The following is a 15924-nucleotide window of genomic DNA, read 5'->3' as shown; positions in this document are numbered from 1 at the left end:
ATCTGTTGGGGGTGCTTTGATTGAGAGTTCCTGCATGGCAGAGGCTTGGACCAGATGGCCCTTGTGGTGTCTTCCAACCCTATGATTCTATTATCCTCTACCTTTCCTAGCATTATTGTTTCTTCTAGTGATCTGTGCCTTCTCATTATATGGTCAAAGTCTCGGCTTCCAAGGAGAACTCCTGTTTGATCTGTTCAAGGATCCAATTGTTTGCCATTTTGGCTGTCCACGGTATCCTAAGCACTTTTCTCTAGCACCACATCTTGAATTAATTGATTTTCTCTCTGTCTGCTTCCTTTACTGCCCAGGTCTCATAATCATACATTGTGATGGGAAATATATATTAGGGCCAAAGGAAACATATTGTTAACTGCATGTTGCAAAGAGCAGAAGGAGAAGGAAGAGATAATACTGGAGAGTGAGGGGGTGATAGTCAGCTCCCTCAAGCTGTACTTTTGCTGATGGAATCTTTCTTCCCAGGAGTAATAAGAGGTTCAGGAAAGGATTGTCAGGGACGTAGCCAAGGGGGGGGGATCTTGGGGTCCGGACCCCCCCTTCCATTAGAAAAATGAATGGTGTGTGCTGCTGCGCCGCCACACCCAAGCCCCATTATAATGGTGGCACTTAGTCTGGAACCCCCCCTTCCTAAAATCCTGGCTATGTCCCTGGGGTTGTGCATGATTCTGGATTGGGGCCCTTTCACCTTACACCATTAAATTTATATTGCCTCTTCCTTTCAAGTGATTTCAGTATGACTTACCTGCTTTCCCTGCTCCTCTGTTTTTCACTCCCACAGTAACCCTATGAGCTTGGTCAGGCTGAGAGAAGGTGTGACTGTCCCTACGTCACCCAGTGAGTTTCAAGCTTTGGTGTGGATTAGAATCTGGGAAGCTTTCACACTACACAGTTATAGTACTGTAATTCCAATTTTCCACAATTCATTGTTCCATCTGAGGGATTCCTGAGATTTGCAATTTATCTAGATTTATTTCTAAGTTTGTTCTAGGAAGTTAGTATGGCGTAGAGGTTTGAGCACTGGACTAAGATTCTGGAGAACAGGGTTGAACCTCTGCTCAGTCACAGAAACCTACTGGCAGGGACGTAGCCAGGATTTTAGGAAGGGAGGGGGTCCAGACTAAGTGCCACTATTATATTGGGGCTTGGGTGTGGCGGTGCAGCAGCACGCACCATTCATTTTTCTAACGGAAGGGGGGTCCAGACCCCAAGAACTCCTCCCCTTGGCTACATCCCTGCTACTGGGTAACCTCGGGTGAATCACACTCTCTCAGCCTCAGAGGAAGGTAAAGGGAAACCTATTCTGAACAAATCTTGCCAAGAAATCCCCGTGATAGGTTCACCTCAGCGTTGACATAAGTCAGGAACAACTTGAAGACACACAATAAAAACAACAACAACTTTCCCTATAACACAGTTCTAGTGCCTCAGCAAACCACAAGCCTCAGAATGCAGCCAGGGCAGTTGAAGTGGAATCATAGAGTTCAGTGTGAAAGGGTTCTAAGGTTATTGTATGATGGAAATGGTTAATCCCTTTATACACAGCAGTCTGAGTCCTGATCACACATTATCCCCACACTCAGCTGCAATTACACTTTGAAAGCAAGAGACAATAATAGCAGTCAGAAAATCCATCTTATATCTGTTTCAGCCCTCATTCTCTAATGTAAATGCACCCTCACAGGAGGTCACCAAAACCAGGCTTCCATAGCTATTGTATTTTTGCTCATGTTAAAAAAAAATGAAGGAGGAGAATGTGATCTCTAGCTGAAGATGAAGTAAATAAAGCCAATAAATAACCGGAGGCAAGAGATGAGGGTCACAATACAGCACAATCGTGGTTTCAATAAATTCAGCTGCGACTTTTGCCAGGGGTTGTGCAACCTGAGTCAGTCTGTACCCTTTGTCACTATGGTTACCTAAGTCCAAAAGATCTTCATGAGGTGTTTGAAACAATAATAGCCTTAATACCTCACAAAGAGTTCTTAGAGAGGATTTCAATTTAAAAGGAGGGGCAGGAGAGCATTAACTCCTGAAGACAATTATGTTGGGGCAATTATTTATAGTCAAAGAGGATTCAAGAACAAAGGCAGTAAGTTAAATCAGTATTAATTTATTTTGCAAAGTGCATACTTCACTTCAATCAATATGAAGAGAACAGCAGCAAAACAGGAAGCGACAGACATATAACCCACAACGTAAGAGGAGATCTGTGCATATTAATCCAGAAAGCTAATATCCCAAAGGAATATTCTGCATAGAAACTGGCACACAACCCATTCCAACTGCTCTTTACCTTCAAGTTGAAAAAGCAGTTTGGGGAACATTACTTGTACAGAAGTACAAAGGTAACTGTATATATGGTGTGCATGAATACACACATACAAGACATGCACACATATGTACGCAGACCACACAAAATGTTTGCTTTTGAACTGCTCTGATACCAAGTTGGAAACATGATTTTTTAAATACAAGCGATCTTAGAGAGGTTTTGAGAAGCAGCATCAAAACAAATATATACCCAGAAATGCTGTGAAAAACTGAGCATGCATTATCTCATTTGGGTTACTGTTGCGTTGTTTTGTGCCTTCATGTCCTTTCTGACCTACAGTGACCCTTCATGGTCTTCTTGGCAAGATTTGTTCAGAGATGGCTTGCCTTTGCCTTCCCCTGAGGCTAAGAGAGTGTGACTTACCTAAGGTCACCCAGTGAGTTTATATGGCTGAGCAGGGATTCAAATCCTGGGGCTCATTCACATTACAAAAAAAATCGGTTTTGAAACCGATTCAATCACGTGAAGTTCCTACTCACCCCGAATCTCACACAAGCGAATCCGGGGCTTGAACACCCGTTCCGTGTTAAATGGCCCCTTGCGCGGGTCTTTTGAAATCGGCGCAAATACCGTTTCTTTTTAAAAACCCCGGGTCCTGGGAATGAGAACTTTGGCCTCGATCACGATCGAGGCAAATTGAGGGAGGGATTTAGGTCAGAGGGTGGGCAAAGGGCAAGGCATTTCCTCCCCTCATCGGAGGGGAGGGGGAGGAGGAAAGAGCCCTGGGCAGAAGGGAGCAAGGGAAGGCATTCTTTAGGAGCCTCTTTTCCCTGCATCCTCTGCCCAAAGCCCTCTGTTGCTGGGCATTCCTTCCCTTGCAGGAGGAAAAAATCAGGTCATGAACGGAGCTCATGTCAGGCAAAACCCCCCCCCCCTTTCAAATGCAAACAATTTCTATTCCAGAATGTATGTTTCATTTTTTACCATTTTTTTGAGCGCACATGCGCATGGTTTCTATTCCAGAGGCAGATGGAGCCAGGCTTGCACTTGCTTTCTGCAGAGGGAGAAGCTACAAATGTTGCAAACAATCAATGTTACATTTTTACCAACTTTTTTTTTGAGCAAATATGCGAATGATTTGTCTTCTTGAGCAGATACAGCAAGGGAAGCAAAGGGAAAGCTAATGTTGCTTTTAAAAGCATAAAAAAAATGCATGGCAATCCCATCCTTTGCCTGGGACAGGGGCAGATCTGACCCAAAAGCCCACAGGTTTATAAAAAGAGAGAGAGAGAGAGAGAGGCATCTCTCTCCCTGCTTCAGCCGCTGAAACCCCTGTGCCTGGCTCTTTAAAAAGGGAGGACACTTCCCCCGATGCCCTGCAAACATCACCATGACGATAGCTTGATTGGCAGCGGCCAATCTACAGAATGCATTCGATTTCTGTCAAAATGCATTCGATTTCAATTTGTAGTGGGCACTTGCTAACGGAGCGATTCGGGGGAGGGGCATCCGGATCATCCCAGTTCCCTCCATGTCTTTTACCCCAGTATGAATGGGGCCCTGGTTTCCAACGTTGTAGTCCAACACTCAAACCACTACACCGTGCTGGCTCCTCTTTTGGATTGTAGCCTGAACTAATTCTCTTGCTTCTACCTTCTATCTTAATTCCTACAGTTTATTTTGCACTGATCATACTAAAAGATATGTGTAGAACAGAAGTAACAAAAGAGAAAGCTTTACAATGAATTAGCTGCTTGAATCCCAATTTTAGGTAAAGGCTGAGGTATAAAGATGATGATGGGATGGAAAGAGGAGGAGGAAGAAGAAGATGAAATAGTAGTAGTCGCTGTTATTAAGAGGAACTGAAATTCAGAACTATGGAATTAACAATAAAACTGCTTTAAGAATTCATTTCCTCTTTTTTTCAGTCTTCAGCTTCTTTCTGTTCACTGCTGCCTCTCTCCTTTCCTTTCCCCTGGCCCCTGCCACATCACTCCTGTCATTTAAAAAGTACACTTGTGTATATAGTGCATTAAAGAAACAAACAGCTGCTTTATGAAACAAACATGGCAATGCTTTCAAGCCAGCAGGTTATGAACATAGGATTACTTGACTCATAGTATGTATGTTGCCTAAGTATCTCTAAAATGATGCCAGACAAAGGGGGAAATGGCAGCTGTACATTGTCAGAAGGGGAACTGGAGTTAACAGCAGTGTCCAGTCCACTAGCTGATGGACATGACTAAACACAATCCACAGAAGATTTCTTCCTTAAGAATTCACATTTCAAAAAAAAAAAAAAAAAAAACCCTTTGTATCTATGGAAGGGACTCTGGATAGCAAAGATATTTCAAGAGAAGTACAGTAATTAATTGGTGCCCACATTTAGTCCTTCAGGTCTTGGAGAAGCTAAAACACTGGATACCACTGGGATGACACCCAACTAGTTTTGAGTCAGCCTGATTCCTTTTCTATGTGTTTTTATTAAGATTTTAAACACAGTATTGTTCCATTCTCCTCTAGTTTCTGGACATTTTTTTCCAACGTTCAGGTATGGAAATATATAAAGCGTATGTAAATCATTACTAGCTGGAAACAGTGGCAAGTTAAGTATCCACACCAGTTCTTAGCTCCTCAGTCTAGACAAAGCAACTTCTAACAACTTTGTCACAAATTGTGCCTGAGGGCAACTGAGTACAAAACCAAACTGTTACTGAAGTTAAACAAAAAATCTTATTTTCCCACCCTTCCTTTATCAATTTCAGATAATATGTTGATTTACTGTTCTTCAACATAAATCAACCATCCTAGCCCGCCTTAATGCATACTAGCTAAAAGTGGCACAACAACAATCGCTGCTATATTCATAAATGAAATATTTATTACTTCTAGATCCAAAGGGGTGCTTTAAAAAAATAGAAAAAGATTTTGCTTCTAAAGTATGCAGCTAACAATCCTGGGGTCCATAACATGATTTTTAACAAGACTAAAATACAAAAATACTTCAGAAGACATGCAAGGAATCCTTAAAAAAGATAGACTGAGTCGGAAACATCAACATTAGAGCTCTACAGGTAATATATACTAACCATACTTTTCTTCACTAGCCAAACTGATGCAAATAACCACAACATAAATACATCTGTTAATACCAACTAGAGAAGGACCACTAAATCAACGGAACATATGCAAGAGTTGATTTACCAAGTTCCCATTGACTCAAGGTTTATTTGAGTCTAACCATGAAAATACAAAATGGGCTAAAATCCCAAGTTTGCATTCAAAATAAACATAATAAAAATAAATATGTACTTTATTAAAACAAAACAAATTTTGCTTGCAAAATCTAGGATATGCTCAATATACCATTTGTGATATATTATTATCTATAGTTAAGGTGAAATTTCTTCTTGGTATTTCAACACTGCATTGTTTCTATTATAAGATTTTTTAAAATGTTGTATACAAAGGCATTTTTCCTTTTGTTTGCTAATATTTCTGGGACACATAGGTGTACTATTGTAATTGTTCAACCTATGGAAGATTATAATGTAGATTTCAATATGCTATACCACACCATACAGTTTAATGTTGGCACATTTAGGAATAGATGAAACGGTCATATTGGAAGGTGCTTGCAAAACTACTTTTGAAAGTCATATGAGCGCAGGCATGTAAAAATATCCTGAATAAACTGGAGCATTGACTAATGAGCCACACTGCTTAATCTGTTCTGCTTTACAGGAATATTGCTGGACAGCAGCAGTTAACAGCCCCATAAGCTGTTTCTCCTGAGCACCAGGCTTTCCCTTTCCTTGGATGACAAGGGTTCTGTGTGCTCCATTACATGTCTTGAATCACTACAATGGCCTGCTCCCCTAGATTTAATAGGGAATGGTATCATATTGCTAGTGTTGTACTAAGGTTCAGTTGCCTGTCTAATAATATATTATATGTAGAATGAGCACAGGGTGTGTGTGGTGGATACCACCTTGCCATTTATTTCAGGCAGTGAAAAGTCTCAGACTAGCTCTGGACTCAGAAGATTATTTTTAAAAGCAATGTTTTGAACAATAAATGGTTACCAATAGGGGCAGAAGACTCTCCGTGTCACACATACCAAATAACACACACATTATTAAGACTTCACCATGAGACACTTCTTTCCCACTCTGAAATATGAATAAATCATGCATGTATAATGCAGTCCATGATGACCACCACCTTCTCCTATTCCTGTGCTCACACCAGGGTAGGATATCTATTATCACTACCACAAGGCAAAAAACACTGACTTGCAATTTCTAACATAAATCTTCAACAACTGTATCTTCATCAAGCATATATTTCTTGCAGAGCAAGAAGAGGAATTAGACGCTATCTGCTCCTAGTCACACATTTAAGAAGAAATGATTTTTGCAACAGCTGCTTTTCGCCTGGATTGCAAAATGATCTCTCAACTCTGGAAGCACCACAGAATTATAGGGCTAAGAAAATAATCCCTTGCTGTGTGTGGTTATTCCTTAAAAAGCATTTCAGTCAGATAGGTAATCTCCAACTGCTGCTCTATTTTTCAACATCATGGCATATTAGTTGGTTGTCTGTCTGTGAATATATAAAAGGTTTGGCCAAATTTGAGAAAACATATTATTTCTTCATGATACCTTTCAATTCAACAAATATCAGAAATGTTAATTCAGGAAAATTTATGAATGTAACAGGGTCATTTCATTCAATATGTACTCTTGACCTGAAAGATACTGTTTGTATAAGAAAAACAAGCAGTAACAAACTACTCACACTCATTTTCAAGGGTACAGTAAGCATGGGCACGTGTCAAGAAGCTGAAGCAAATTATGGTTTCGTGGTATAGGTTGAAGCAATCAAATACAATTGTGCATCATGGCCACATGTGATGGATTTGCTATCATACGTTATCACATTACTACTACTACTACTATTTTCTTTGTAGAAATGCTTGTTTACAACAGATGACATAGCCTCAGAACCTGAGCCTATAATTAAAAGTCCCATTAAATCAGGAGTGGGTAAAATGCAGCCCATTGGCTATATGCAGCCCCAGAGCTGTTTTTGTGTCCCTTAGGCATCAAAATGCTTTCTGAGGTATATGATGGGCATTTCAATATCATGTACTATAGCAAGTACATTTCTATACTGCTTATCAGTGCACCTAAGCGTTCCATAAGCGGATTACAATGTGTAAACTAACTGCCCCCAACAAGCTGGGTACTCAGAAGGATGCCAAGCTAAGCCAACACTGGAGCACCTGGCTGGGATTGAACTCACAACCTTGTGACTTGTGAGTGAGTGGTTACAGTACTGGTATTTAACTAATGTGCCACCAGGGCTCCCTTAACACCACATTACCACCACATTTGGAGGGCCCCTGAGTTTAAAAAAAATTTGCAATTTTTTTCCTCAACAAAAAAGGGTGTTTTGGGTTTTTTTTTTGTGCTCAAATGCTCTCTGGAGTTGGGGGCATTTCCTCCACGTTTCCCCCAAATGAACAATATAGGGCTTAGAGAAGCCTTTTTGAAACAGGAAGTGACTTCTGTTCACTTTCCTTTATAATAAAGACCTCTCCTGGACCTGAAATTGAATGGGCCTTGTGTCCTATTTTGAGATAAAGACAGGATAGATATTCAATACAGAAACAAAACAAACAAATGGAATGGTCCAGGTGATAATGCTTCTAGAGGATGCTTTGAGACAAAAAAACTCCTCAAACAAAACAAAAACACTGTTAAATTTTTGCAGAGATGGGCGTAGTATGGAAATGTGGCTCTCCAGATCTCCCAGCGGACTAATGGAGCCCCTTAGCCTTCCACAGCAGCCCATGCCTGCATTAAGAATACTTCCACATTGGCAGCAAGAGTTGAATTCCACAAAGGATAGGAGAATCACAAAATTAGCCAATTGTCACCAAAAACGTATGCAGACATTAAACATTACAGCAAAAGGAACAGGAACCATTCATCCACCATGCACATCTCCACCCACTGTGAATGTACGATCACTCCTGGAGTGAACAGAAATGGTATATTTTGGCTTTGCAATTCAACTGATTTCCCCCCCCCCCAGGTTTGTGGGTTTTTTCAGGTTTTTTTTTTGGGGGGGGAAGCATGTTGTTGTTTTTTCTAGTCAAAATCATGTGAAAAGAGCAAACAAGTGCCTTAATTCCTCCTACTTTATTTCTTCACCTTACCTTACTAACTGAAGATGACATGTGTCCACCTGTGTTTTTTCTCCTGCTATGCTTCAGTACCAGAAGGAAGGAAAGGTAAATGGCTAAGGAAAGGGGTTAAATGAAACTAAGGCCTGTTACAGACTGCCAAAATAAAGCTGCTTCGGGTCTCTTTGGAGGTATGCTGTTTAAATGATGCATGCATCCTAAGAATCCGGAAGCTGCACCAAAGCTGCGCTCCAGTGCTTAGGAATGGAGTGTGGCTTTGGCGCGACCTCTGGACTCTTAGGACCCATGCATCATTTAAATAGCATACCTTCAAAGAGACCCGAAGCAGCTTTATTTTGGCAGTCTGTAACAGGCCTTACAGGTTATAAAATGGAACTACTGTTGTCACACATGTATCATTTCTGGTTTTAAAATCACACACACATAGACATATCAATTCTACTTTCATGTGACTGCCCAGGTCTGGCCTCCTTATATATAAACTGAACTGAATTATGAACTATGAACTGAACTGAATTATGCATGTAAATGCTCCTATTTATCAATACATGACACATACAGGTTCATATATCTAAAAAGAATTTGTTTCTTTTTAGTACACTGAATAAATGATTCATCAAATGCAATTTCTGACTTCCTGCTACACAGAGTAAATAAAAGCAGATATAGGCTATATAAGAGAATCTACATACTTTCTTGACTTCAGTAGTATGATATAAACAGTGCTTGAAAGTACAGGCATGAGAATAGATGAGAAATGACAGCTGGGTCACCACATCATTTATTACATTTCTGAAAACATTTAAGTCACCACAACTATATCACACAGAAATGCCACAATTATCAGGCTTATCATCTGGATCAAACAAACCTTGACTTAACGCATCCAGGCAGGACACTTGCTTTGTATCAAGGTTTTCCACTGCATCTCCTCTTGAGACTTCCCCAACAGATGTTTGCCTCTCAAATATGTTGTTGTTATTGTTAACTTGGCTCCCATTTTGTTTCAATAATCTGAAGACCTCTGTTTCCAGTTCCCTAATCTAGGAGAAATGTAATCAGCTATTAGCAAAACCTTGTAACCACTCCTTTCCATCAGGACAGCTGACAGAAATATTACCAACTCAAATTTATTTAGTAACATCCACCCATATATGAGACACAGAGAGCTCCTTAACACTATTCTTTTTGTCATGCAAAATAGCACTTTCCCCCTTTAAAACATTTATAATTTGCCTCTCAATACATTCTAAGAAAACAGCTAACAATACTTTCACATTAAAAGAAAGGGATGAACATTACTTACACGAGCTTGTAAACCTTGAACTTCTAGAAAGTGGGCTTTTTCAAGATCTTCTATTTTTTTCCTTTCAGCTTCTTGTCGCTTGATAAACTCAAGTTCTCTTAGGGAAAAAATGGTTGGATAGAATAAACTGTCAAATGGCAAAAGGAATCAAAACAATTTGCTAGGGCAGTGTAATTTAACATGTACTCTCCTGAAAAAATGCTAGGTTGATTGAAGATTTTGTACTAATCTGGCAATAATGAACACACAGCAGCAAGAAGTTGAAGAGAATGGAACAAATATTTTCCCATTAAAATGAACAGGCTAAGGCTACATTGTAAAAGAGATAAACCTGAATTATCTTTGGTTTGCTTTATGAAAATATGTTAATCATTGCAGCTAAAGAGTGAAACTGCATATATGTTAGTTAAAGTACATTATATAAGGTAGGTTGAAAGGTCTAATATGTAAATACACATATATAGGTGTGATGATTGTTTCTGACATTACATTTTGAAACAATTTTTCAAATCTCTAAGATAATGTTTAATTTTTACTTTCATTTTGGTGGGGCTTTTTAATTTTTATGGGGTATATATTTCTGAAGTTGTAAGTAAAACTATCTGGTTATATATATATATATATATATATATATATATATATATATATACACACACACACACACACACACACACACACACATGATTCTACCATCTCTCCAAATAAACATAATTCAGGGTGCGTCTACATTGGCCACTTAATCCAGGGCCAGTCCAGAGTATTATGTCCTGGACTGACTCCTGACAGACCGTGGTGGCAGCCACATGCACCGAGTTCAGTCCAGTGTAATTTCACATTGTAGTGCACACAGACAAGCAAAGCAGCTCCCTGCAAGAGCCTGGTGGCGCACTATCACTTTTGCTGAACTCAGAATGGGATGCCCACCATCCTTACCAATTGGTAAGGATGTGATCGCTCTCCCGGCTCCTTGGCGATCACAGTGGAGCCCCATTCTGATCGAAAACAAAAACAACAGTGCACCAGGCAGGCTCTTGAAGAGAGCTGCTTGACAGTGAGACAGCAGTGAGGCAGCCCAAATCTGTCCTCAGCAGAAGTGGCGGCATGCTGGGCAGGCTTTATAGGGAGCTCCTGTCCACGAGGAAGCAGTGGTGGCAGCTCTGAAAACAGGAAATCCCCTTTTCCCTGCGCTCTTTGCATTTGGATTACAGATCAGGTTGAATTGGACGTGATTCAGCTGTCCACATGCCAAAAGAACACAAAGTAATTTTGGGGCTTCTGGGAAACACTGGGCTTTTCCCCAACATTGTTTAGTTTGGTGCAAAGTTGTGTTAAGCCCAAAACTGCAGTATCTTCCTGGAAGTAGCCATGTCACTAAGGCTGCCATCACTGGCTATGGGATGAGTTCAGCATCCCCCCCAATGTAGGCAAGCCTCCTGAAGTCTTTATTCTTGAAGAGAACTGGTAATACTCTAAGGCTCCAGGGCCTATATACACTTACCTGGAAGGAAGCTCTACTGAATACAGTGAGAGTAACACCTGAATATACATGCCAAAGATTGTGCCCAATATTTTGTTAGAAGCAAAACAAAAACTAGACTGTTGTGTCTGCATTACACAACATTTATAAGCAGCTGTTCAGAAGGAAAAAAAGGTGTTATGGGTATGTGTATAAGCATTTTCTGAGCTTCTGTTACTTGGGGCTAGGTTTTATTGGGTGTGTGTGTGTGGGGGGGAGATTACTGGAATCACTCTTCAATCTTACATTCTAAAAAAAAGAAATAAATCTATCTTTCAGGCACTGGTCAAAGAGAAAGAGAGAAATCAATACCACAGAGTGGTGACTGTTTCCACTGCACGAAGAATAATTTTTCAAGGATTGCTTGAGCCAGTTTTGCAACACTATGGCATTTTTGTCAAACAGCCGTGCATTACATCTCTATTCCACTGTATTTCTCAGGAACTTAGGGTAGGCAGTGTGGTTGTTCCCCATCTTTTACCATCACAATAATCCTATGAGGTAGGATATGCTAAGAAAAAGCCCCTGGTCACACAGTGAGTTTTATAGCCGAGCAGAGATTTGAACCTGCATCTCCCTAGTCCTAGTCCAAAAAGTCTAAACACTATATTATATTGGCTCTTGGAATGTACACAGTATGGAATTCAATGAATAAACTGAGATATTATCATGCGGCTGCTTCTTACTTTTGCTGAAAGTCCTTAATCAATTTCTTGGCTTTGTTGTATTTCTTCTCCAGGGCCTGATATTGGCTCTGAGTCTCCTTCAGATGTTCATTGACAGTATGACACAAGGTTTGTGCCTCAATCCAGTAGCTCTCAAGTTTCATCATCCTGTCCTTGTTCTCCTCGATGTTCTGCTGAAGCTGGTTCTTCTCTAGCTCCCACCTCACCTTCTCATTCTCAGCAGCCTGAAGCTGGACAGATTAAGACAGGAAATTTTAAATCCAGCTTCATTTTACTGGAAATAATTTGGCTAGGAAAAGGTATAGGTGCTTCATGGATCAAGGGGGGACTTCTCTCCATAATTTCAAGGAGAGGCATCTTGCCTTGCTCAGTCCATGAGATGCCAAAGCAGAATAGCTGCCCATTGCTTTTGAGGGGTGTGAGAGGGAGATGGAAATAAAATAAATAAATAAGCAAAGTACAATAAAATATTATTAATGGTCTATGTTAATTATTGCCTGGGCAGACAGAATTTAGAGCAAGAAAGAGCCTTCCAAACCACACTAATTAAGGTTTGCTTAATTATCTGAAATGTATTTCTTTTTCATTTAGCATTCACAGCAGCCTGACTTTAAATGGAGAGTATATAACTCTCCATTTTTCAAAGTTTTAATCATACATGTCAGCACATCTCCAGATGCAATGTAAAGTGCTTGCAATTACTTTTAACACAACAAATGCCTGGGTATTAGGTTGCTTGAAGGACCACTTGAAGCATATGCCTTTCCCCAAGACTGGCTGCAGAGGCCCTACTGAAAGATGTGGCAGCAACATCCATCAGATAGTTGACCACAAGAGACAGGGTCATTCCTATGGTGGCTTCCTCATTATAGGATTTCTTTCCACAGGACGATCCCTTGTTTGTCTGATTGCTTTTACATGGGCTCTAAAGACATGGCTGTTCTTAAATGACTGATATGACACTTAAATTATAAATACTGAGCCATATTCTATGTGGCAAATTTAGTTATGAATGTGTAACTCATCTTCTGACTTGATCCCCTCAAACCAACTTTACCAGGAAGCAACCTTGCTGTTTCCACTCCATTACCACCACCGGGTGAGGCTGTGTGTGCCCTGCTTCTGACTGTCTGGTAGGAGGGGTGTATGGAAATATCAACCTTCTGTGCCCCAAGTGTCAGTTGATCTCTATGAGGCTGCTGCCTGGTGAAGTAGATTTGGGAGTACATTTATGATGATGGTAGTGATGCCGCAAGTGTGACTTAGTGAATGCTAGTGAATATGGGTCTATGACTGCAATACAGAATGTCAGCCATTAGCTTTTGCTGCTATCTTGGCTTTCCCACTGAATTCTTTGATGCTTGTTCTTACTATGAACTTGAATTTTATTCATTTTTAGTTTATTTTATGATATTTTTTAAAAAATGTCACTCACCTTGAGAATTCTGTATAGCCTCAAATACTTTAATAAATAAACAAAGCAAAGCAATTTTTTCTCATGACAGAGATGAAAGGAAATTAGTTTTTACACAGTTATTGTGTGGCATTAATAGCTACATGCTTTGTAATAACTTTGTTCTGCATTTGAAATGTGATCATCCATTTAAACATTTCAATTTAAGTACTTTTATACATAGGAACAAACAACTTAGTTCTAGTTTTAAAGCTTTGAAATTACTAGTAATTGGACAGTGCATTCAGCATTTGTTTCTGAATTACTGGCAAAATCACAAGGAATGCACAATAGTTATTATACAATACATTAAAAAGGTGTATGTATGTTATTAAAATTAAAGGAAACTCTGGTGAGGCCTGTAACTATGGTTTAAGTTCCATTTATTTCAGTGGATCTTAAAGAATGCATAATTATTTGCTTTGCTCAGAATTCTGGGAACGGGGGAAAATCAGGGATATAAACAATCTAGCAAACATTTTTATTTATTATTAACAGATGAATGCTTAGTTGAAAACTGTGGAAGACTGTAAGATAGCCAAATTTCACTCGCATGGATTTCTACAGCTAAATCAGACCCTAAAAGAAGAGTTCTAGGTTCTTAAAATAAACAAGAGGGGAAAACCATAATTGAAAAATGAATTTTCTTTTCTTTTCTTCTTTTACACCTGCTCTTACGGATTGGTCTCACAAACCTCATCAACAAAAATAAGACTTTGTTTTCCTGCTGAGTTTTCCTTGTCCTAACTTAAAAAGCAAAGAAACTACTACAACAAAGTAATTATTTTCAACTAAATTGGAAATAATCTGACTTTAAAACATGAGATTATCAAAACATGAAAAATAATATACCTCAAACAGGCTAATTAATATAATAAATAGGAGATCTTATTTTATTAGAGGAACAAGTAGCATTTCTAAAAAAACAGTTTTGAGCTAAATGCCTTTTTTCTATGTAGGAAGAGAAAACAATAACACTTTGTGTCTTCAGAGCATTGGCAGCAATTTCATCTAAATATGAAAAGAAAATTCTTTTTTCTGTCTCTTTTCAAACCTGTTAGAAATCTAATGATGTGGGAGAACAGTGCAAATTTACTACCTAATTGGAGACATTTCCTCCTGTAATAATAGTCCTCCCTGTCCCTTCAAGGCTCAGGTAAAACTATTTTTACCAAAGCAAGCATTTCTGAGGCATTGCAAACTGTGCTTTTTCCCCTCAACATGTTTTTTTCAGTGTGAACTTATTTTTCTTTACCTCCTTTTGGATTCAGCCTACAGGAGCTGGAAATAAGAAAACTGCCAAGCAGTAGACAGCAATCATCCTTACCTTTGTTTTCAGCTTCTGAATCTCAGCTTCTGTAACTGCATGTTTGATTTGCAACTGAAAATGCAAAACCAGAAAGCAAACAAGTGAGCTGCAAATGTCAGAGCTCCAGTGTATTTCTGTTTGAGAAAGACCTTCTACACTGCCACCTGAATACTGTTGTACACACAGCGGAAGGCCCACAAGAGTGCTGCAGTGCAGTAGACTGTAAATTAAAATATCTAGCTTGGAAAATGACTCAGTCTATGCAAGTTAATTAAAGAAAAATGTTGCTGGCTAGCCTCTCAGAGTATCAGATCAGGCCGATCTGCCTGGACAAGTCAAATTTCTTGAAGGAGAAGATAATGTCAATTGCTCGGCTTGATTTGAAAGCCCCAGTGCACACAAATATTCTTAGAAAGCCTTGGTGCGTGGATTAGGCAGGCATGTCACAGAGGGCAGCTTACACAGAAGCAGGCTATTAAAAGGCTCCAGTAGCACAGTGAAGCCAATACAGTACTTCCATGTTATGTACTGCAACCAAAAGGCAAGCTTGCTGAACCTGAGCAAGGAGAGAGATCACTGTTCAGGTTTCACTTATGCGAATTTCCCACTAAAACTAATGTGACAGAATCTCCCATTCTGGACTTTAGGGTGCTCTTTAGGATGGATAAATGGATTAGAACTCGAAATCCTGGAAATAAATGAATAAAACTGTGAAAAATATCCTTATCAGAAATAGCAGTGGAAGGATTCTTCTAAAGCTTCAAAATCCAAATTATGATTACAACTACAGGTAAGATCAAGAAAGTAAGTATTTCTATAGGAGACCCTTTTAATATATACACACACACGCAATACACACACTCATTCACTGTATTAATGGGAGGGTCACCGTCACATTACGCACAATCTTTCTTATGGCCACATTTGTGAATTTTTGTTTGGTTTTGTACCAATGTACACAGCAAACTGCTTTCCCTGTGCTGATGCTGAATTTAATCACTTTTCCTTTTATAAAAAAAAACTATAGTAGTCATACTCAAATCTTACACTTTTCTCTGTTGTGGATGATTGAAAAATGTTGTATACTTCCAAAAAATGCAAAACCTCAGTTCCATTCTTTTATCTTTTCTACAAAGCACTATGAGCTCTA

At 39.4% G+C, this 15924-nt stretch overlaps 1 protein-coding gene across 7 annotated transcripts in view; it reads right to left on the bottom strand.

Annotated features, from left to right (window-relative positions):
* The window catches only part of PPP1R9A (protein phosphatase 1 regulatory subunit 9A), a 164677-nt gene that overhangs the window by 34848 nt on the left and 113905 nt on the right, over positions 1-15924 (bottom strand). For all 7 annotated transcript variants that reach the window (XM_042471796.1, XM_042471797.1, XM_042471799.1 and 4 more), the window contains 4 exons: positions 14793-14846; positions 12013-12242; positions 9811-9907; positions 9376-9547 (listed from right to left, as the gene is read on the bottom strand). In XM_042471796.1, the coding sequence (XP_042327730.1) occupies positions 9376-9547; positions 9811-9907; positions 12013-12242; positions 14793-14846 (553 nt within the window). The remainder of the gene's footprint in view (positions 1-9375; positions 9548-9810; positions 9908-12012; positions 12243-14792; positions 14847-15924) is intronic.

This window comes from Sceloporus undulatus, chromosome 6 (assembly GCF_019175285.1).
Source record: "Sceloporus undulatus isolate JIND9_A2432 ecotype Alabama chromosome 6, SceUnd_v1.1, whole genome shotgun sequence".
Taxonomy (NCBI): Eukaryota; Metazoa; Chordata; class Lepidosauria; order Squamata; family Phrynosomatidae; genus Sceloporus; species Sceloporus undulatus.
The sequence above is the reverse complement of the archived record's forward strand: the minus strand, read 5'-3'. Positions and strand labels throughout refer to the sequence as shown.